Here is a 25181-nt window from a genome sequence, read left to right as displayed (position 1 = left end):
ACACCCAAACTCGACAACCTTTGGGTCTGTTTTCTGCTTTTATGGTAACCAGCATGGTCTTTTTTCAAAGAGCTATATAGGCTTAATACAAACCAATGTATGCAAGAATACCCTTCACTTAAATTGAATTTTTTGCTTCGGGTTTGCAGGGGCCTTATCACCGCCACTGTTTTAAGTCCACTATCGTTTTATGGATTTTCTGTTTAAACTGGTTTCTAGATAAATTGAGAATAGCACATACAATAAAAATTCCATGTGCGATTTGTGAACATTGATTAGCTATCAAAGAAATCTTTGCCTTCCTTGCCATTGAATATTTCTAAAAAGAATATAGATCAGTATGTTGGAATTTGTAATACCTTATTGTTCTTTCAGATTAATTTTTAACAGACAATCAAGAATATTTTAAACATTTGTGCAAAAGAAAGATATTTTTATTTTTTAAATTACAAAAGGTTGGTAAGGTAATGTAAAACCTTTGACTATTAATACAACAACGTTAAATGTTGCATCCATATTTAATTAACTTTTTTTTTAGTTATGCAAACAAAATTAGCATCTCTACGCCCAGATACTACTGATACTGATTGTTGGAATTTTACCTACTTCTGCCAATACCTCAACAACTGTTCTTGGTGCTGCTCCCATGAACTTGAAAGTTATTGCCAAGGATGTGCAGTTCATGTCTTCCAAAACCAGTAAATATGTAGCCAAAGATGAGGCAATGAGCAAAAGTGGGTCTGCCAAACTGCCTTACAAACAGCTGTATTACCTACTTTATTTATACTTTAGCTGTACCTACCAAAACTGCTCTGGTCCTGTGTAGTACAGTGACAGTGTACTATACTCCAACATGGCGGTAAGACACTTAGGAGTAAAATTATTTCTGAACAGAACTGTCAAGGTTTTTGATATAAGTATTAATATATGTTTAATGCTATTTTTAAATCATTACTCTACTGAATTTTAATTAAATCGAGCGGAAACCATAAAATTAGTACTGTAGAACTATCATGAACACTGCAATTGTGCAATCAATTGTAGTGTAATGTAATTACACATGTTTTGTATACTATTTTATAATGAGTATTTTTGTGATATATGAAAATTGCATCGTATGGAAAGTAAATACTTTGTATTTAGCGCTAGGTAAAATACCACATCTTGAAATAAAATTTAATCAACAATTTATTTGCTGAAGAAAGAAAGCGCAAAATAATCCTATAAAAACATTGAGATTAAACTTTTTAACGGAAATTGAATATTTTATGATGAATGAACTTGAATACATTTTTAGATGGCTTACAAGCATTAAGAATCGTTATTTTTTTTTATTTTTTGTATAATAAATGCAAAATGTTCATATATTCAATATTCCTTGAACCAAAGAGATATTTCCTTGAGGAATATTTAGATCGCCATGATAGAAAGTTGTTTACATCGATACAAAAATGGGGTTATTTGTAGTTTGGTGAGTTTTCAGTGAATTCAAACATAGATAAATGTTTCTTATTTACCTAAAAATAGAATTCAGACCTGTTTTCAAACTCTGCTCATGAACTATTATGTACACATCCCCTCTGATTTATAATAACGTGATTTCCATTGTTTGTTCTGTATTTTATTGTTATAAAAAGTAAAATTTTCACAATATATTAAACAATACATAATTTCTTTCTATAGGGCCATAGTGAATGCTTTCCTAGAATTAAGGAATCTTGTGTTTATATATTTGGTCTAATCATAAAGTCAAAGCGTATAATTTACTGAAAAAAACTATTATAGGTCTACCAATAAACAAAATTCAAACACAAACATTTTAAGTTTCATTATAATTATTGGAAAAATGTGATTCATACAAAAAGTTCTAAAATTTATATGTAAATTTCAAAGTTATGTTTTTTAAAAATTATAGTTTATTCAACAATATTTGCTTTATCATTAAATCAGTAAAACAAAAAAAAAACATAATATACATTTCAATATAAAACAATTATTGATTTTTTATTAAAAGCTATGATGTTGATAACACTCATCCTAGAACCACATTTTGAGGAATGTTTGTTTTTTAATAAGTCAAAGCTGAAAATCCTTCTTTATTCTTTCAGGATGAAGATGAAATTTTAACTGAAGAGCAAATTGCAAGTGAGTAATCATAATAGCTTTTGTACCTAAACTTTGTATATAACCTGTTCAAAACAATGTAATCAAGTTGGGGAAGACTCACATTTAGAGAAATACATATTTAAGTAGTGAATTATCTTAAAATCATTTCAGATCTTATTTTTATAACAGTTCGGACTTAAGAATAAGAAAAGTTAGGGGCAGATTATGTTATAATTATCACAGGAGCAATCTATATTATTAAAAAAACTTGTTGGATATTTGTGAGCAGCCCCTAAATATTTATTTTTATAGGCATATTTGGTATCAGTTTTAAGCACTTATCCTCTAGATGTGCCTTTTGCGGATTTGGATGATATCCCGTGAAAGCCCTTCGTCCTGTAGGCTTTTGAAAATTTCATAACAGATCGCCATGATAGAAAGTTGTTTACATCGATACAAAAATGGGGTTATTTGTAGTTTGGTGAGTTTTCAGTGAATTCAAACATAGATAAAAAGAATTAAATATAGACTGTCAGCCGTGCTGTGGTTACCATATGGTTACCATAGGTTCTGGCGCACGCCGCTGGGAGCACCGTGTAATTACGTAGCGCGTATGCCATAACTACATGGCGCTCCCAGCGGTGTGCACCAGAATCTATGATAACCGCAGCACAGCTGACGGTCTATATTTAATTATTTTTGACTATGATTCAAGTAAAATGTTGTAATGTTATTTGTATAAAATGTAGAGAAGAAAATTTCTTACGTTCGATTTTGTGTTGTGATTTGATTTTGTGTTTTCATACTGTTTTATTGATTTTTTGGAGAATTCAAGTAAAATAATGTGATGTTATTTGTTTAAAATGTACAGAAGAAAATGACTTACCTTAGACTTTGTGTTTTCAGTGTATATTTCATTAGTATTTGTAATTCTAAGATACCTCTAAGAGCACACAATGAAAATAATATAGGCTTGCAATGCAAATAATAGGAATATGATGAGAAATAATCGTTTTTAAACTTATCAACTATATATCAAATATCACGGATTTGAAAGTGACGAAGTGATGCAGGTTGCTAGTAATAATTATTAAAAATCGTTGTCTTAGAAGAATACCTATATAAGTTTAGCACCTTCTACACATGTTGATTTTTTTAGGATACAAAGCCTTTTAAATCCAAACATGTTTTCCTTCAAGAGTCTTCTGAATTCAAATGGATGTCTTTGAATAATATATCTTCTTATTTCAACTGGTCTTTGAAGAATGGCGGGACCTTAAATTCATGCTTGTCTTATTAGGAACTTTTGATTTTCAGTATTGAAGAGTGCCTTCAATGCCTTTGATCAGGAAGGCACGGGGAGCATCAGCATGGAGATGGTGGGGACCATCTTGGAGCTGATGGATGGTCCATGACTCCAGCGGAACTTAAAGAAGTCGTGGACGAGGTGGATGCTGACGGTAAATATTTAAAATTGTAAATTAGAAAAAGAATCATATGTGAAAGAAGACTTCCCATCTATATGGACCAGCTGTAGCCATTTTTTTTATTAAAAAAGAATGTAGTTGTATGAGCCAGTCACAGAATGCGCTAACGTCTTAAATTCTAGAGTATTTAGAGTATTTCTAGAGTAATATTTGAGACTGTTTTTTGTCTTTGCCGGAGTATGGCCGTGTTTTTTGGCAATAACTCTTCACAAAAGAGTCAGGTACACCCACACAGAGAAGATAAGTACAGATGGTGTCTAGCACTAGCTGCCAGAATAATACAGACACTAAAACACTCTCACAACATTGACAATTAATTCTGTAGCTGTACTTTACTTAAATATAGCAATGACACGGAAATGAGTGATTATTTTTACAGATTGTACACATATTTAGTACAAGGTGCATGGAAATGATTAGGTGTTATAGACAGGTTTTAGAGAGTTTTCCAAGTTTAAAGAACTACGATGATCTGGACTCGTGCCCAAATTGCATATTTTTATAGTGTTTGATTCCGAGGCAAAACAAATAATGCAATACCTTTTACTTTTCAAAGATTATATTTTTTGAGACAGTTGTTAGGAGAATACAACTTACTAATTTTAAAAAATTTAAATTTGCCGCTTTTAGATCTTAAACATGAGTGAATTACCTAGCTCTATCAGGTTACAGTTATAAGAATATTTCAAATCCATTTTCATAAACTGTGTTCTCTTGTTTACACAATCTGACTGTGGTTCTTCAACTGAACGATCATCAAACATGTTGGGCAGCATTACTGAAACTTTGAAAGCAAACTCTAAAAAATTCAAACTCTGGGAGGAGGCAAAGCCCTAAAGAAAATTACCTTTTTAGTTGCCATCCATCACTCTGCTAGATCATAAGCTTTACAATGATACCTCAATCGTAAAAATCGGTTGAGTAGAATGAGTGAAAAAGGGATGTAACAGGGCTAACCCTAATTGTACCTATACTTATAAAAGGCAAATACCACTCACTCACTGATCACTATATCTCAAAAACTACAATCCATAAGAATTGGGTTGGAGGCTCCAATTGAGCTCTAGGTGTGCAATTAAAAGCGTTTTCAAAAAACGCCATCAGGGATCTGTCTCAGTGGCGTTTGAAGATACCATGATATCCTTATAGAGGAAAGATTTGTTTACATTTGAAGAGATGAATAATATTGAATTTTGGACTATTAACTAGGGAAACTGCTGGTTGTATTTATTTGGTTGAAATTTAAATATTTGCATTGAAAATGATGGTGTAATAGTTAAGTATAAAGATGGATGAAAAAGTATTTGTAAAATAAGATAAAAGAAAGCAAAAGCCAAATTCGTAAATTCACAACGCTGTTAGTTACTGTGGCATTGCTAAGATGCCAAGTTGGATTGACCTTTACACAAAAACCTCTCCTCAATAATTTATTGCCACTATTTCAATTGAACGCAATTTGGCATTGCTTGGATTAGGTTTTTAATCCCAAAAAGATGTTGGGCATTGGCAGCAATTAATTGAATGTATGTTTCTGTTTAGAGAAGAAAAATTGTAAATGGCTCATTATTAACTGTCCTCATCACACCAAATCCCGAGTTTAAATATAGCTAAATATATTAAGTTGACTACTTTCAATTCAATTAAATTAGTTTATATCATAGACATAAACCATATAGTTCACAATCACAGTTTACAATGGCAACTTAAATTATCAAGAGTATTTTTGAAATTGACAGGTTCATTACAAAACAGAACAAAAACATTGCAATTATAAGGTTCATCACTTAGAAATACACGAATACAAAAATGCAATAGTCAAAAATACAAAAATATAAATATTAGTCTCTAGTCAGAGCTCAAAGGGGTGGTTCTCCACCATCCTTGTATGCACTATTTATTATTATTGTTAATATGTCTTGTTTATTATGTATCGTATGCATCTTGGGTCTCATTTTCAGTTGTATCTCTTTGCTCGTTAACCATCTGTACTTTTACTTGCAATGCTAGCTTCTTTCTTTTTTTTGGTTTGTCCAGAGTCTTATTTTTACTCACTATTATGTATGGCACTATTTATTAATATTATTACACATTATTACATGTCTTGCTATTATGATTTGTATGCATCTTGTTTCTCTTTCAGTATTATTATTATGCCTTTCGCACGTTACCTGATATCCTCTTGCATATTTTTTTGTTATGCTAGCTTCTTTTGTTCATAGTCCACCTGTTACTAATTTTGTATGTTCTCTTCAGTAGTATTACTATCCTTATGCATCTTGTGTTCACCTATTGTATTATTTAGTATTTATTATTGCTTGTTATCTCCCGTATCTAATGGCATTATTGTACAATGGCTTCTGCCGTGAATAAACAAATTGAATTGAATTGAATCCTTCCCATTTCCTTCTTCTCCCATGGGGAATTATTGTATTGGTGTTATTAAAACAAAAAGTCTTTATTAGTGTTCCTCAACAGGATCTGGTTGGCTGGAGTTCGAGGAGTTTTGTCAACTGGCCTCCAAGTTCGTGATGGAAGACGAGGACGGTGGCAATATAGAAGAGGAGTTGAGAGAAGCGTTCAGAATGTACGACAAGGAAGGTGAGGCTATTATTATTTATATTTTTATTATTAAATTCAAGTAGATTTTATTACATGGTCACCCGGAGTGTATATTGTAAGAGGAACTACATCCTGAACAAAAAGTAGTTTTTAAATTTTAAGTGATGTCTGTGTGTGCGTGTGAATGTGTACAGAGCTACAGAATACACAATCCGATTTTGTATGTGGGTACTAACATAGACTAACCAACACAAGTAGACTTATCATCCCATTGTAAACTTTGAAGCACGTTTTTCATGTTTAGTTCATGTCTAGTGACACTGGGCACTAGTGTTAACAAAATGTTGTTTCTATAATTTTAGGATTAGTTTCTTGATTTGTGCTTTAATGTTTGGTTATATTGTTATAGGTGACGAGTTATTGTTCATGATGAGATCGTATTATTTGGTAAACAAGGTTTTAAATTATAACTGAAATAACAAGAAACAAATTGTAAACGAAACACAACCTCTGCAGTACACCGTACACAACTAACATTAAAATTGTCTTCAGCTGTTCGATAAGGATGAGAAATCTACTAAGGGAGTATGTTTTATTTATGGTACTATCTACTAATCCATGGTATCTGCAGGCGTTTTTTATTATTTTTCAGATTTTTTTAATGGCGATTTTCCAATAAATCCCATGAAATAACGGAAAGATATGGTTTTAAAAAAGAATTACGGTACTTAAATGATTTTGATTACAATTTAGAATTTTATAGTGCTTTTATCTTGGAATTAAGTCCCCTAATGTTGTTAAAATTATAGTTCAAAAGTTATTACCATTATTGTGATTTCCCCCACAAAATCCCATAGTTAGTTAATCCCTGTGGTTACCCATTATATAATTGTTAGGACTTTTGTTTAAGTAGTAGGATGTTCAATGTTATTGGCAAGCTAATGGGGGAAAGTGTGTGTGTCAGTTTGCTGATACCATATATTTATCGTGATACTTTAGTTAGGTACCAACATATACAAAATACAATTAAATATTGACCGTCAGCAGTGCTGCGGTTAGCATTAGTTCTGACATCCACCATTGGGAGCGCCGTAGGAGATACGTAACTACACGGCGCTCGCAGTGGTGGACACCAGAACTTAAGCTATCCGCAGCACTGATGGCGGTCTATATTTGATTCTATTTCTATTCTATGCAAACGCAATGGTGTTTGAAAAGTACTGTATCTGTTCATTTGTTTACTAAATTCTGTTGGCTTAGAAGTTTCTTAGTTCAGACTAGGGTCTCAACTGAAGTTTCTGAACGAGATGAGTAAACCAGAGTAAAATCTGCACTTTCAATAGCAGAAATACTTTATTGTGTTGTGAAATGTTATTTCCACTTATGATTTTACTAAAAATGTTGTTGAATTACCAGGTGAAGGCTACATCACGACAGACGTGTTGAAAGAAATCTTCCGAGAATTGGACAGAACTATCACTGAGGAAGACTTGAACAGCATGATTGAGGAGATTGACTCTGACGGCTCCGGTACTGTGGATTATGAGGGTAGGCCAGTAGGCAGCACAGCAACAGCACCCCAACAACAACAACAACAGCACACAACAACAGCAACAAGCAACAGCAGAGCAGTACAGTAGTACTGCTCTTCCAAAATATGAAATCTACAGCAAACCTGCAGACTAATTGAATTTCCATTATTCTGAATGGATTTTTACTGAAATATTTACTTCAACTTGTCACATTTATTCCCTATTTAAATAGCAATAGATTTCATGAGTACATAGGTTTGCTGCTACAGGGAAGGAAAAAAAGTGTTTTTGGTAACATGTTAACCCTTTCGATGCTAGAATTTTTTTTGCAAGTTTCTGAAAAATGCTACTATTGAGCTATTTACTAATTTCGTCCGAAAAGTGCTAGGCTTGCAACGTGGATGAGGTCTAGTGTGCGAGAAAATCTAAAATTTTTTATCTCAAAGGTGTTAAGGAACGATATATCGACCCTCGATCGTATGACGAATTGCAAGTAACCATCGCTGTTTCGAAACATTAACTGAGTAACCGATATGCCCATTTCAACTCACACGATTGAAAATCGCGCGGGCCTGATTTATCGTCGCTTAGCACTATTCGAATGAAACGCGAACAATAATATCGTTCCATAGCACTTTTCGGGAAAAAGATGCACAACGATATATCGTCACATAGCACTGAAAGGGTTTATGAAATAAATAAATTTGCCAAGTTTGCCATAAATTTCACAATCATGAAATGTCAATTAACACGCAAATTATAATAGTTAACTTTTCCTCCCAAAGAATAACACGGCAATTTTAAATGCAGTTTTTTTTCTCTCTCTGACTTTTAATCCTACAACAACGCTTTAATGTACACAATTATTTTATTTTAAGCTCCACGATGGATTCAATGAAAGTTGGGTATTTTTACGTTTTAAGGGTGAATAATTTTAAAATCCCACAACACCTTATTCCCATGACTCTATCTGCAGAGACTTAGACGGCAAGAAGGATCCATACAATCAGATTCTTGCGTGAGATCTTTGACGGAAAGTAAATAAAAGAAACGTCTTATAACACTTAAAACATATATTTACGCTTATACTGTTAGGTACTCACAAGACGGTAAATATATAAAAAAGATGGTAAGTGGTGATCGATTTGGATTGGACACTCCAATCATCATCAGACCCAATAGGCGAATGTCTCTTGACATTCAAAGAATGAGATGCGAGATATAAGTAGGGAAGTCTTTATTTTACTTTTAGTTTGACTCTACGAGTACTATGCACAGACCACTGACTATTTCCTATAGTATTTCGAGTATACACACAGACCACTGAAGTCTATGTATACTAATTTCCGTTAGATTAATTAGTACTAGCCAAAGCAATATATTTCAATTAGTATTCAACATTCTAATTTTTAAATTACTTATCTACATTTAATTTAACCTTCTAGACTACTATCATTATATTTTTTATTGTTTGTTTATATACTTAATGTGGAAATAAATCTGATTTTGTTTGACTTAATCAAATCCCTTTAATGTTTCAGAGTTCATGGAAGTCATGACGGGAGAGTAAATAAAAAGAAAAATGAAACAACAGTGACCACAAATTACATGCTATACTGCACATGAACTATAAATGCTATTAGATTTGTTAAATGTTACTAGACGTAAGCAACATACGAGGCTAGTCCAGAAAGTAAGTTCCGTTTTGGAAAAACATACGGATAATTTTATAAAAAAAAAAAATTATTTCTACAAGAAAGAAAATATCTCAAACTATTTTTCTACATAGTTTCCACCATTGTTTAGACATTTGTCGTAGCGAGGAACCAACTTTTCTATATGTACCCACTTCATAGAAAGATGCCGTCATTGAAGAGAGCCATTGCCGAACACCGACTTGAGCATCGTCATCGCTGTCAAAGCGGCGCTGTCCAAAATCCCGCTTTAATTGCAAAAACAAGTGGAAATCAGGTGTCAGATCCGGGCTGTATGGCGGATGGTCAAACTGCTCCCAACCAAATCCGTGCATAAGGTTTTGAGTGGCATCAGCAGAATGGGGACTCACAACAGATGGCTGCGAGCATCGTCATAAACATTGGTTCTCCCATCATTGAATTGCCGAATCCATTCTTACCATTCCATCACTGATAACTTTTTTCTCCATAAACTTCTGTAAGTCGGCGATGAATTTCAGCAGGCTTCACGTTCCTTGCGTTCAAAAATCGTATTACAGAACGTATTACAGTCCGCGGGATCAAAAAATGTTTGAAACATTTTGAGTGTACACTAATTAATGTAACACAACACAATTTTGCCTTAATTGCGTCAGCTGTTCAACAATGAACCAAGGAGACTAGTGCACATGCCCATAACATCGTTGTTAGCGCTGTGCCGGCGGTAGAACGAAACGGTACTTACTTTCTGGACAAGCCTTGTAGTAATTGTCTATTCAGTCAATGTTATAAACCAAGAACTGTCTTTTCTTTTACATTTTTGTTAAGTTAATTACTCTTAAGATCCAAATACAGACCATTTTGAGAATATTGCAAATTTATTAATAACCTCTTCAGAATGAACCACATATAAAGTGATTACAAGTTTAATTTTAATTTTGATAAACGTGTTTGCTTTGTTGACCTGACCCCATAAGGTAGAAACCAAAATCAAATTATACTGTACCAAAACTATGACAGTAGGACTGTAATGTTTAGAATTTCGGGCACTGACGAAGGAATCTGAAGACTTATATCACTTGGTCGAATCTGGTCTACAATTCATAAGGAGGTCATCTGTCTGCGGCAGAGATTGACAAAACAGCTAAATAAATATTGGACGGCTCGGCTGGAAGATGAGGGAATGGGTGGATTTTTGTAAATTACACCTCCAATTAGGCATTCTACTACCTACACCTCTTATATACATACTACTGTGTGTATCTGTCCACCAAATCTTGTTTTATAAGAATTGGGATTTTATGTCCATAAGAGAGAAGTACACTAAAAGGACATATTGGAAAGAAATGAATAAATTACTTGCTTTGACTATTAATCAATGATTACTCGTTTACAAAAGGTCGAACTTTGAAGTATTGTTACATATTATATCTGTAAGCAATCCTGTGGTGGTAGAAAACACTTAGAGAGCTTGGTAATTTTTTTTTGTTTTTTTACTTCTTAAGTTCTTTAGTGCCACCTTTAATTTTATATTCATAGATGTAGCTTTAAAAATTTATATTTTTACAATTCTATGATCAGAGATATTTTTAAAGGAATAATAAATATTATTGAAGTAAATTATTATTTCGGTGAGGGTAAGACTAAGTTTTAGATCCAACACGTTCTTCTCAAACTAAGCAAGCAATTTGTGAAGTTCAGAGGTATTTCAATAAACTCATTCTATAGACAAAAGCTCATTAAATGATGAGCTCCTAACATTTTTAGGGTAATATAAGTAAACCTCTGATAGAAACATATCAACTTTTTAAACTTCAAAAAAGAATACTTAGAATTATGACTTTTAAACCCGTAAAACATTCTTGCAAACAACTTTTTAAAGAACTAAAGATTCTAACCGTCCCTAATTTGTATATTCTTAAATGTTTATTGTATGTGAAATCAAATTTTGAAAAACTCCACAGTGAAAATAATCGGCACAATTATAACACTAGATTTCATACAGATTTTCAATATCCTATACACAGATTAAATCTTGTGGAAAGGACACCTTCTTATATGGGCAAAAGATTTTTTAACAATTTGCCTGGGTACTACAAATCTATAATAGGATTAGTATCTTTTAAAGAAAAAATTTTTGAATTTTTATTGGAAAAGAATTATTATAGTATTGGTCAGTTTCTTGAAGATAAATCAATGTGAATTGTTTGTTTTGTTACCTACTATGTATTTATTTTTACCAATATAAGCTAGTTTATTTTAGTATAGTTTGACAATGTCACCTGTTTTGTCTGGCTGTGCCAGAGCATAAAAAAAAACGTTTTGTGACAATAAAGATGACTTTGACTTTGAAACCAATTTCAAAAAATCCTAACTGTGTTGTGCATTTATTACTTGAGGGAAAACATGATAGAAATTGAAATAACCCCTAGGATTAAAGTGTTAAACTCAGTTAGAAATTGTTATGTTACCCCCTAAGTGAAACACAAACAGGTTTTGAAACTAGTAGCAGCTCACAGTTTTCTAGTTTGTTGGTACATGTTAAAACCAATTCAACAAATGCTATTTAATCACAAAGAAACACATTCTTTTATCGAGCCAAATCCTTGGAAGGTCAGAGCAAAAGAGAACACCACATATTATATAAATGCAACCGTACTCTTTTTAATATCGAATATAAATTCTTAATATTATAAAATTACAAGACAACTTCCATTCTGGAATGTTCTAACTACAAGTCTACATCAACAAATTAAAAATAACAACTATAAAGCCAAATAAATAAAATAATACAAGTAGTAAGCCGTTGGGCACTAATATCGGATCTCGACCCGGACTACCTAGGCGATCTTCATAGATGCTTATAAAAATAACAATTAATTAACACTAGGTATAAAACGATTTTAACACGTCACTCCTCGCAGTCACACAATAAATACGTCACTCGTCCTCTCGTCCGAGGCTCCATCAGTTCAGTTATGTTTACTAGTAAAAAGCGTAAGTATGGAAAGCCGATTCCACATAGACAATGCCTTTTGAAAGACGATAACAAGAAACCAGAGAGGCTCTACGAGTGTCAGTGTTGGCTTTCTTGCGTCGATGGGTTGGGTTTCCTCGGCTTGTCGGTGGCGGGATTGTCCCAAGGCTGCCGCACACCCGAGGCGAAGATGAGGTAGACGGAACTGCAGAGGAAGTAGACGCCCGCGGAGATAAAGAACACTTCCCGCCACGCTTCTTGCGTCGGCTGCAACATACAAGATTGTTAGACCTTTCTAATGTCAACTAAATCTACATCACTAAACAAAAGTTTATTATTTTGAACTTCAATACAACTTCAATTTCAACTTTGTGAGACGTTCGTCGCCTTTGTACTAGGAGAAAAGGCACATTGTACTTAATACATTTGAACTAGAGGATTGTGGGTTTGGCTTTGAATAATACACAACGCCGTGAGCCAATGAGCTGTTTCCCCTAGTTCAGGGCCGGATTTCCCAATAGGCCCGGTAGGCCCGGGCCTATGGGCGCAAGGTCCCAGAGGGCGCACGGCCAAGAGGAATATTTTTATAGGCTATCTAAAAATAAAAATAAATAGTCATAGATAATAAAAAAACTTCTGAAGTTCATAAGAAGAAATTATTGTTATAAAATTTAAAATATTTTTCAGAGTTACGCATCAATTTCGTTACAAAGTTGCTAACGAACATTGGTTATACGGGAGTAGGCTGTAGGGTTATTGACGTTGACGAGCGCCCAAGGGGTACGCATCGTATTGCCATTGCACTGGGCCACTATGCTGGCTCAGGCTCGGGCTCGGCATTACTGATCATAGTGATTAGGGGCGCAAGCGTGCTAGACTGTTACCACCCTCACTTCACAAAACAAAAGTTATTAACTAATCTTTTGATTAGTTTACAACAATCTGCAGGATCAAGTTAAAATATATAATACGTTGTGTTGAATATTAAAACAACAATTAATTTACGTTTAAATTTAACAAAAAAATATTAATCTCAGTTTGCATTACATTTTAGAACCCTCCAAAGCACCATTAAAGCTGTCATTTTCTCCTCAGACCTAAGGATCGGTATGGTTGGCAGGAGTATTGCTCAGTTTTGCTTTGGAAATATAACCTAGATGCAGTACGACCATAGATTAAATATAGCTCAAGTCGACTTCTTATGACATTGTTAATTCAAAATTGTTTCATGTCTATATAGTTCATGTTGGTGATATTGGACGTTAGTTTTAACGTAATTTTGTTTCTATTTTTTAGGGTTAGTTCTATGATGTGTGTTTTAATTTCTTGTAATATAAACAGGAGACGACCTATTGTTGATGATTAGATCGTTTTATTTTGGATAAACTAGATTTAAACATAGATAAAACATACTCCTTAAATAACAAGAATTGTTTTCAGCTAATCCAAAATTATGACAAATCTACTAAAGGAGTAGCCTATGTTTGATCTATGTTATCACGTACTGTATGGAGTTCAGGTTTTTGGGCCTGGAATTGGAATCAATGGCCATGTTTTTTTTCAGGAATTCTCGGTGGTTTGAGTTGTTTTGTTTCAGTCCCACGGCCACAAACGTGAGCATTTATTAAAAGCATAAAATTGCTAACAGTGTTTAAGACGGCATTTTGTTATTGCTAAACAAGTCAATAAAAAAAACTGGCAATGATTCCGGCGAGGAGTGGTATTCAAGCAATTAACTTAGGCCTATGGGCATGATATAGTTTTTAATAAAGGTTTGAAGGAAAGTAACTGTGACCAGACTAGGGGGCGGAAAATTATTTGGGCCTAGGGGCGCAAAAATGCTAAATCCGGCCCTGCCCTAGTTGGTTGTAACGTAACAAAATTACAACTTCTCAATATTTTAGCAGGAGCTAGAATATTGGGGAGCGAGCTGGCGTAGTGGTTAGAGCGCGGGACTTCAGTCCCTGAGGTCCCGGGTTCGATCCCCGCCAAGTCACCAATGGATCGTATCTAAGTGATAATGCCGCAACCCCTAGGTCTAGCCTGAAGTAATGTGAAAAACAATCCCAGGCTCGTGCCTAGCGTCCTTAGGACAAAAAAAAAAAAAAAAATTCTAGCAGGGTTACCATGTCAGTGATGCCTCTAGTTGTATTTCTAGCTCAGTACCTCTCACTAGTACTAACATTTTCAGTTGCCTCACGTAACAACAATGTATAAACAATGTTATACAATTGTATAAACAATGTTACGTAAATATAGCCTAACATTTACTGATATCAACAAGAAACTTATATTGTGTGTGTTGCTAGTCTAGTGATTGTCTCATGAGTTCAACCCTCTTCTAAATTAACTTAATCACAGAGAAGTAAGGTACAGAGGAAACATGCTTATGGGACAATCATGCGCTTTCAGCTCTGGTAATGTTGGAGTGGAAATGATTGGCAAACACTGTGCGGAAATCTCTTTTGCACAGGGCTCAGGGTCATCCTCCCCCATAGAAGTACATGAGGACGAGGGGGGCGTAAGGAACTTTGCGCTAGACACCAGCACTAGTGCTATACACCCCCTAAGTGTACCATAGAGTGTATCCTTTGTTCCCTACTCCTTTGTGACTCAACTTAAATTACCACTTTTGAAACTAAACTTACTCTTCCTTGGATGATGTAGCCAGCGATTATCGGCGCCAGTAGACCAGCTAGGTTGGCCATACAGTTGGTGAAGGACATGAGGATCCCGGCAAACCTCGGACTGATGTCCAGGTGGTTAACCTTGAACCCAGAGTAGATCCCTCCGTTGAGTCCGACGCCCAACGTCAGAATGGCTACGGTCAGGTACGGGTTACATCCGGTGTAGGAAGCGGCGACTAGAGCGATACCCGGACCATACTGACCTGAAGACATTGAACTGATTAAAACATGTTCAACAAGTCCATGAGCTAAGAGTAAAATCTTTGAATTTGCATTAATTTTAGACATCACTTTCCTGGGGAGCAGGCTGGAATAGTGGTAGTTTATTACACATTATTCTTTTAAGACCATGTTTGATGGACTAGGCAAGAAAAAATCATATGATGTTTTATGAAACGGTCATTTGCTTGTGCACTTACCCTACTATACCTTTATCAACATATATCTTACATGAATTTATCAATTGTTTAATCAATTCATCAAACATTGAGGTGGGGTGCGTATTTTAACCCAAATATGAGTGAAGGAATGGTGTGTGATGATCTGTGTAGCTTTTGTAACTGACTAAGATCAGATGTATCATTAGCTATGACCATTAAAACCAAATGATTAAGAACACCTGGGACCTTTTGATTGTTAGGCGAGCATTATTGTTAGGTGTTACACTGGTCTTGTGTAACGTAGTAGGTAATGTTTTAAGGTAGCCACATGCTTAAATATATTTAATGTGAAAATATTCTAAAAGGTTTAATTGTGTATAAAAGTTGCTCTGGTATAAATATGTAACAGCTTTTAACCTGCTTTTAAAAGCAAATAATTACAACAAATTACCATTCTAAATTACCTTTTTGTTCACTGGTAATAAAAAATCTCATAAAAATGTATTTCAATCAATTTAAACTACAAACAGAATTACTATGGACATAGTAACATTATTACTGTATAGTATTATGTAATTTATAATAGATTTTATTTGTTCTTTTCCCATAAATATGGTACAGTTGGTGTAAAATATTTATCATACTATTCTCAATTAGCTATACAGAAGTGAACAATGAACTTGATTAATTTTGTTTGCTGCAGTTGATCAAACAATCGACAATCCTTGCCTGTGGTTGGAGATGTCACGATAAAATTTGAGTTTAAAAAATATTTTTTACTAGTACTACAAAGTTGTTGTATGAAACATGTTAAAAGATACTAAAATTTGTGACCTCGATAATAATAAATTCATAGAAATTATAAGTTTCAGTGAATACTGTGCTATTTTATTTAAGAATAGTTATAATATGTGCAGCATTTTATCAACTTACCGATGCCGTTGGCGATTTTCCGCACGACGGTGTGGGAGAACCAACCTTTCTGGATCATTGAATCCGCACAAAAACTTATCAAAATTGACAACATCCACATTGCAAGGTACGGCAACGAAGACATGATTCCATTCTGGAAAATTATAAAAGTTTCTGATTATTGTTTTTGTAACAATCAGCAATGATCATCGGAAAAGTAATGATTTAAATTTATATAACAAAAACATAGAGTAAATGAGCCTTAACTATCAAATCTTTCATGAGAATGATTTCCCAGATGGGAAAGAGCTTTCTCTGGCACAAGAAGAAATACAAAACTTTGGTTTAACAAAAACGTTTAAGTTGGAGGGAGGGATGTCTTCATGTCCAATGATGGGCAGGACAATTGAATTAAATATACCTCTCTCCAACGCAAATCTTCTTTCGGAGCAACAAAAGAAAATGAGGTTTGGATGGATTAGACATACTTGGCACAAGCAGTAGTGTGAATCTCAGGGGAGTAAGAAAAGAAGAAGGTCATGGGAGACTTGGAAGAGGACGGTGAAGAGAGATAATGGAAGCAGAATATACCCCGCAGGGGGCCCACGCTTGCGTGGGTACGTGGCCTAGCGACCACGCGGACCCTAGCTCTCCCAGAGGGGAGGTAATTGCCCGGTGTTTGAACCGGCACTTCAGGTAGGCCACAGTTATGGACGAATGGTAAGCGCCAGCTCCTTAGGGGGAGCCTCCAGTGACACTCCCTTAATTCAGGGTGGTGGGGTGTTTAGCTCTAGGTGATGCCGCTTTCGCCGCCTCTCCTCACCTACCTGTAACTGTGGTTGTGACTGGAGTTCTTCGGGCTCCTCCTACCTGTTGTGTTCGACTGACATTTTGCGAGGCATATCCTCGGCTCTGGAAGTAGCCTCGTCCTGGGAGGTGAAAAACCTAGCCCCCAAAGGGGAGATAACTGCTCAGTGTTGGTATCGGCTTCTCGAGTAGGCCATAGTCATGGACGTCTGGTAAGTGCCAGCCCCTTAGGGGGAGCCTCCAGTGACATTCCTCCATCCAGGTTGGTCGGGTGTTTAGCTCTCGGAGAGGTGGAAGTGCGCCATCAATCTCCTATCTACCTGTGACTATGGTTCTTTGGGCTTCGGCCTGCTTGCTCTGTGCGACCAGCATTCTGTGTGGCATATCCTCGACTTTGGAAGTAGCCTTTCCTGGAGGTGAAATTGGGCAAGTACCCGTAAGCTCACGGGGACACTCTAGGAGAGCGTAACTTTCCGCAGTGTGAGGGCAACGGCTGGGCGCACTCCATCAGCCAATCCCTGTCTCTGAGACCGGAAGGTATGGTTATCTAGAGTGTGGGGAGTTCTCCCTGGAACTTCAATTGAGCAAAAGGTGTCGCCACCTTTGGTGGATAGGTTCATCCGGGTGAGACCCACTTCTATTCCTGCCTCCTTTTGGGAAACCCTGATGGCCTGTCAGTGATGTTGGGCTTGACGGGCAAACGAAGTAGATCGGGTGCTGGGTTCAAAGCCCGCTGGGGGTGTTCAGGGATCTATCGCCTTGGTCACCTCTGGTTTCCCAGCAACTGGGTAAGGCCTCGATCGGGTAGTGGTGTAAATAGGTGGTTGGGGTTCCCCCATCAGCTTGCTGGTGGTCCCCTTCTTCCTGGCTTCGATGGCGGGTTCTGCCTGTCAGGGATTGGATAGGTCCCGAGTGTTGCTTGCACTAAATGCGTCAGGGCATTCCACTATGGTCCTTCTGGGTTTCGTACCTGGGGGAACCCAGGTGGAGTGACGCTTAAACAAGTAGCCAGTATCCCTGGTTAGGATTGAGGGGAAACCCTCTCTCCGAAGGGTTGCTTCGGCAGCCGGTGAGCCTGATAACCTTAAGTCATCCTCCCATGATGTGCCAAAGGTTGGTGCATTAGCTTCGGCCTACATCATGGGGCCCGGGTATGTTTAATTATAGGTACCAGGTTTGCAGTCAGGGAGCTTCTTGCTCTTATGACAAAACAAAATGGAAATGGAAAAAAAATGGAAGCAGAATATGACACAGGACAATCCCTCTCTTGATATTAAAGGAAAAAGTCAAGCACGTTGATTCACTTGGATGGTTTTTAGTATGCAAAAGAATCTAAATCTATCTTCATAAAGTAAATTGCAACACAACATACCTCTTTGATGTTGAAGTGCAGTATTTGGTTCATGAAGGTTGGCAGCTCTGTCATTAATGTCTCGTAGCCGTAGTTCTGTCCCATGTGAGAGATCAAGATGGCCCAGAATGGAAGAGACTTGACAATGGACATCCACGGCACTGGAGGCGACTGTACGACAAAATTCAACATTGGTGAGAACTACAAAGTAGGCCTATTTAAAAATTTTGTTCATAACAAAACTGTAGATAACAACTAAATCGCCTGATAACTGAGAGAGGAATATTGTGATGCTCAAAAATATTTATTTCAGGTAAATAAAGCTCTACAAACAACTCAATCTAATAGTCAACGGGGTACCGGTACCTCTCTTTCGGAAAGATAAAAATATTGGCATAAATAGGTACAAATCACATTAAATAGAGGTTACAGCTCTGGCACCCAATTATTTATTAATCGAGCACTGTATTGAAGTATACAGTACAACCCACTAATCCATCACCAGGACCTTGGTCTGAACGGTGAAAACATTGGATAATCTGAAGAGCAACATGTTCAGGATTTTGCTGCATTCGTGGGAGAAGATTATGAAGTTTCCGTTACCGGAGGTGACATTCAAGATTTTCTGTGATAACAGGAGACAACAATAATGTTCTTGAGAGTACAGGAGATGTTTAATATTTAGCCGCGATCACCAAAGACGATGATGATTTTGTCCATGACCACGGATTCGTCTAGGATTTAACCACAAAAAAAGAAAGATGCTGTTTCTGTGCTGCAGGAGGTGTTCAATATTTTTCCACGATTAGGCAAGACTATGATAATGTTTTTGTTACCACAGATGATTCCCTAGATTGGCCGTGATCGCGGGGGTGACGCTGATGTTTCCAGGAACGTAGAAGACGCTGATGATATTTTTGTAACAGCGAGGGATAAACAAGATTTTTTCCCATGATTGCAGGAGACAGTAACGATCTCTACAATATTGCCGATGAAATGGACACGATATTACGGCACATTGTTGCCGATTGGCAATGGCACGGTCTGATTAAGCTAGGAGTCTGACTAGCCAAGGTTGGATTAGTGGGGTTCTACTGTGGTTTGATAAGATTATTACATAAGATTATACATCTAGGTAGTCAGAGGTCCTCAAATTTCTTTTTTAAATGTAAAGATTGTGACTTGGGTCCTGTTGACATCGATAACCACAACAATAATTTACAAAATTTATGTTAAAATCCATAAAAGCCTGGGCAAACATAATTCGTAAGCCTCTATGATACTTCCGTAGAATTTAAGGGATAAAGGGAACTCCTCTGAAATAAATAAACACCGTTAACAGGATATGTGGGGGAAAAACTAACTACTGTATGGTATGATATATCTACTCCGCTAGCACGTACCGATATCCCTGCAGAGCCCCAAACACTGCTAATTATATACTTCCTCTCGTCTTCCTTGATCTTAGTGCTAGTCTCGGGGTCTTCATCCACCATGAAGAGGAACGCAAGAGACCAGATGGCTCCAACCAGGCCGAAGCAGTAGAAGATGGAGGGCCAGCCTCCGTCAAAACCGTGCTCCGCCAAGTAACCACTCACTGGCATCGAGATCACAGTGCCGAACTGAGCTCCTACGAAATACACAGAGAGTTGAAGTTGACCGCCAAAAACAAGTCTAATACAGTTGTATAGTGAAGTCTCATAAACTTGAAACTTGGACTTCTTCGTACAAATCAGCTGCTTTGTAATCTAACGCAAGTGAACAATAGTATATTACATCACTCAGGCGTAAAGTGACTCTTTTCAACCCGAGCTCAAGGGTAATGACTGAGGCAAAGCAAGGGTCGGAAAACGAGCTAGGGTTGGAATTACACTTTTTGCCCTTGTGATGAACTATATTTAATGCCATATTGCAATATTTTTAACAAACTAAGCTAGAAAACAAAAATACTTTTCATGAAAAGATAACAACGGCTAACTGGTTTTCAATTTTGCTAATTTTGCGTAAAGCAGATAGTATAGTGATTCAATCATTTTGACTATTGCAATTATGTTAGTATACATTATACTTTCGATATGTCAAACTAGTAACAAGAAGGCAACATAAGCTACGACTGAATGAAACAATCGATACATATTTTTGATACATGTGATTACTTAAGAACCGAGTTAAAAATTTCCAACAGCTGATTTTTATTACCTAGGGAGAAAAAGAGCTAGGTACTTTATACCTGCAACACATGTATTAACACATCTGTTTTGCTGCAGTATGACAAAAATTAAATTAAACTAGGGCACACGATAAGATGATGAGAAATCAGCTGTTTAGAAAAACAGTACACGGTAACAGCTGTTTAGCTTCCACTTTTTAGGCAACAATAGAAAAATTATATTACCTGCATAAACAAAAGCTCCCATCCTGCTCCTTTCATTCGGAGGAACCCACTTGGCCAGCATAGCATGTGTACAAGGCACAATCGGTCCCTGAGACATGGACAACATGTGTTACAGCATTGCTTTAGTTATAACTTGGTTATTGTTTACTTCAAAATAAGTCATTAACAAAAATTATTAACACAGATTAATTCTGACCCGTATCAAGCCTGTGTTCTGTCCATACTTATTTGTGAGCATACTTAAACTCTATTACTGGTTGAATCAGTCAATTTGAGGTTAAATCAGCCCTCTAGTTGGTGATATCACTTAGGTTTTTTTATTCACAGACACTGGGTTCAAAATATAAATTTCTAAGTTTCAAAAGACATTTTCAAATAATAATTATTCTGAACCAAATACAAAATCCAGATTTCAACGTACAACGTAAAATCTCTATTTCAACAGAAATATTTGTAGAGCCATCTAGATTGCTGCAAATTGTTTAAATTCACCCACATGGATAATTGATCTACAATCAATAGTGCGTTATATGTGATGTAAGAGTGTTTTATACTGAAGATTTTGAAACCCACATTATTCTCTTCTGCGTCTTCACCTCATTGTGAAGCACGGGTAGTTAAAAAAAGTTAAAACTTATAAAACTCTCACCTCGCCCAATCCTTGGATGAACCGTACGAGGATGAGCCATTTATAGTCGTGCCTCGCTGCGACAGGGACGAGAAACCCGAACACAGAGTTCACTAACATGCCGACACCGAGGAACATCCGGGCACCGTACTTCTTGGACAAGATTCCGAACGGGATCTGCGTAAGGACGTAGCCGTAGAAGAAGGAGCTGAGGATGTATCCTTGTAGCGTGGTGTCCCAAACAAATTCTCCATCTTGCATGGTCTAGAACATATAGTAAATTAATCATTTCATGAAGACAGAAACACCAATGAAATATAATACACAAAATTTACTTTGGCTGAAATAAGAATGCCAAGAAAATTGTAATGCTGAATTTTTAAATTGGATGAACTAAGTTCAGTTTTGCAGATTATGTTCCAGTGCTTACCGCATGATGTGTGCCGTTGTTCAACGTTGGGCCAGACCCGCACTCATCCACCACTACTGCCGGATGCTTGGGCAGCGCCGTGTGGTTCACCATGGCCACAATGGCCACGCTCATGTTGGTCCTCATAACATAGGCGTTGGCCATCCCTAGGAACAGCATAGCCGTCACCACGTGCCTCAAACCTACGCATCCTGCAACAAAGGGCCATCATTGTAACAACAGACAACACTGAAGAATAGGTTGATAGCCGAGCAGAACGTCCTATCACAAAAAGACTTGGTCCTAAAGAAGTTAAAGGGATGAATGTTGGATGAGGTTATGAAACAAGACTAGACGATTCTTTAGCAGGATGATTTATTGAAATCTTAATTGAAGACAGCTGGGCCAGTGATCAAGTTGACCTTCTAAACTTGCTAAAAAATAAATAAAAAAATTCATTACATAAGCTTTGAAACTTCTGTGCAATCACAATTATGACATATAAGTGAACAATAACTCTGTAGGTAATCTATTGGGTCTTCCGTTCCTTGTATCCAGTCCATTTAAGGCCTCCTCTGAAATTCCTAGATGAAATTATTGTGATATAAATTGTAAGATTTCATCAGTATGCATTTCTTGCAGGTTCTTTGCTTGTCCAACTGAACAATCCTATTTTGCTGAATCAAAGGCTAAAGATTTTTGATCCGAAAGAGTTGTAGTACTTCTGATTTATTAATAGGTGTCCGTCCGATTCCTACTGATAACTAAAGAACTGTAAAAAATGAAGGTCTAAAGCTAAATAGGATATTTAAACATCCATCAGGACATAATTTGCCTGAGGGTAGAATATGTGATTCAGTACTAAAAATCACAGTTTTCATCGGTTATAATACTCTTAGGACAACCTTTGTTAAGAAAACGTTCTGTAAAAGAACGACAAGTTAAAAATAGATCCCTCAACGTTCCAAAAATCCACTGACTAACACACATTATGACACATTATGACAATTTCTCTCCTAAATAACTCAGCCATGCTAAGAAATCCCCTAGAACAAGAGAAATTAATCCTCATTAGACATCAAGGAAACATAGAATGACTAAATAATGCCGCAAAGAACGCTGTATAGTAATCGGGATTGCATGTTGATCCTACAAAAAATGTCAAGCGCTTTTGGAAGATTCAAAACTGGACCCAGCTGTCCTTCTTCATTTGGCTTTTGACAGATGAACTTGAATAAAGAATCAGCTAATATTTTACCAATTCAATCTAACACTCCTGTTTATTCTTACGACTAAATTCGCAAAACCTGTATCACCATTTCAAGTAGTCTAAAAGAAACAAAACACTATTAGAGCTCAATTTCATTATCGACCTCCCATATGTAGGATGAAATAAAATAACAATAATTATCATCTGCTATTAAATCGAATATTTGTTCAAGTCTGGGTTTTTTAGAATACCACTTAAACATACATTCTTAAATCAGGTTAAATTACCAATTTTAATCTCAGGACAAATCTCTGCACAGTTTTTTACAAGAGCTTCTCAAAATTTAAGATGCCTGAAATTCTGGATTTTTGGTTGCTCTTAAACAAAGGAAAGCTACTGCGCTAGGGTAATATATTTTTCATACAGATCAAATTCACTGCTGTGAAATCACAATTTTCTAAAAGTACTCACTAATTTTAAAGTCTTTCTGCAATAAGTGTTAAAAAATTAAGCAATAATTGTATTTACCTAAACAGAGAATAATAAGATCCTACGTGATTACCGAACCAACTTTTAAAGTTAATGCCTCAATAAGGAAAAATAAATTAAGTGCTGCTAAGGTGTTGTAAGATTTCTTTATTCTCTAAAAAAAAACAACCCCCCTCCCATTCCTTTTGTACAAAATATTTACTTATGTTTTAAATTGCTTTTAGGTATATTGTATTTTTTTAATGGTGTAATATTTACAACATGTTCCGTAAATGTGTTGCTTCTGGAGGCTGAGCTTTTGTAAATGTTTAAGAAAATTTATTGTTGGCATTTAATATGATGGAATATTAATTAACATTTGTAGTTTTAGTATTAACCTGTGTATGAAATGCACTTTTATCATCAACTACTTAGTCCAGGCAAACTAAACAAACTTACATAGGGACCGTTAAAAAAATTGCAAGAAAACGTTTTATGGTTTTATTTTGTAGAGTTGGGTTTGCAGAATGACATACTAAAAGTTGCCAAAAATCGGTGCACGAGAAAACCACTAAAATCACAATTTAAAATGGCGGCTTTTTTCAACATTGGACAAATTAAAAAAACATATTTCACATGCATTTGCTATGCACATTTTTCGAGATATTGACTTGGGACCACCGCCTGTATTTATTGAGTGGTTAGTACTTCATTTTGATAGGGAACATGTTTTTGGCCGCCATCTTGGATCCGCCATATTGGACATAGATAATTTTTTTTCAATGTAATGATAGTGTTGTGACACATCATTACCAACTACATTTTTACACTGATTTCAATGCCGAAATCCGTTTTTAAATATCTTTATTCATTTAGAAGATATATACAAAAGAAAACTCTGCACCATACATTTCTTATGGGACGTTTCGTAGTTTGATATTTTTTTTAAATTATTTTTCTTATATCTCCAGTTCTTATTAACGCTTGTAGTTCGTTCTAGGCTTAAAATATTCAGTAATGTAAGGGCTTTCATTTGAGCTCTTGATCATTAAAATCAGACGAGTTAAAGACCTGCTACAAACCTCAGAACAATATTAAATTTAACTTTTTAGAAATATATTTTTATTAAAATATTTATAACTCGGGTTGTTAATACGTCACCAAGTTCTTTCTTGTCTCAAATTACTCAGTGAATGTTTAGCTTTGATTTTATTAATCACTAAACAAAATCTGACAATTTTAAAATGAGCCATGGACCATAATTTAACATTAAAATGTATTTATTTTGAAATTTGTCTTTAGTTAAGGACATATATCCCAAACCCTAATAACTCCTGGAAAGTAATCCATAGCTAAAATAAAAGTCAATATTTTGGCGAATTATTTAAGACTATAAAGAGTTTTGGGAGTTATTTAGAATTAGGAATATACGTCTTTAACTAAAGACAAATTTCAATATAAATACATTCAAATGTTAAATTATGGTCCATGGCTCATTTTAAAATTGTCAGATTTTGTTTAATGATCAATAAAATTAAAGCCAAACATTTACTGAGCAATTTGAGACCAGAAAGAACTCGGTGACGTATTAACAACCCGA

The 25181-nt window shown here is 35.8% G+C and overlaps 1 protein-coding gene and 1 pseudogene across 3 annotated transcripts in view; one reads left to right on the top strand and one right to left on the bottom strand.

Moving 5' to 3' along the window:
* Positions 1-742: 742 nt before the first annotated feature.
* On the top strand, positions 743-10225 carry LOC128983507 (troponin C, isoallergen Bla g 6.0201-like; annotated as a pseudogene).
* A 1771-nt stretch (positions 10226-11996) lies between these two features.
* The window catches only part of LOC128994166 (putative inorganic phosphate cotransporter), a 68996-nt gene continuing 55811 nt past the window's right edge, over positions 11997-25181 (bottom strand). For all 3 annotated transcript variants that reach the window (XM_054418526.1, XM_054418534.1, XM_054418516.1), the window contains 8 exons: positions 21925-22115; positions 21516-21758; positions 20867-20954; positions 19875-20101; positions 18493-18642; positions 16335-16467; positions 14983-15224; positions 11997-12601 (listed from right to left, as the gene is read on the bottom strand). In XM_054418526.1, coding sequence (XP_054274501.1) covers positions 12434-12601; positions 14983-15224; positions 16335-16467; positions 18493-18642; positions 19875-20101; positions 20867-20954; positions 21516-21758; positions 21925-22115 — 1442 coding nt within the window. In that variant the 3' untranslated portion in view covers positions 11997-12433. The remainder of the gene's footprint in view (positions 12602-14982; positions 15225-16334; positions 16468-18492; positions 18643-19874; positions 20102-20866; positions 20955-21515; positions 21759-21924; positions 22116-25181) is intronic.

Source organism: Macrosteles quadrilineatus, unplaced genomic scaffold, assembly GCF_028750875.1.
Source record: "Macrosteles quadrilineatus isolate MER2022 unplaced genomic scaffold, UCM_ALF_1.0 Scaffold_1__1_contigs__length_201487025, whole genome shotgun sequence".
NCBI classification, from domain to species: domain Eukaryota; kingdom Metazoa; phylum Arthropoda; class Insecta; order Hemiptera; family Cicadellidae; genus Macrosteles; species Macrosteles quadrilineatus.
Note: the sequence above shows the minus strand (reverse complement) of the source record. Positions and strands in the feature narration are given on the sequence as shown.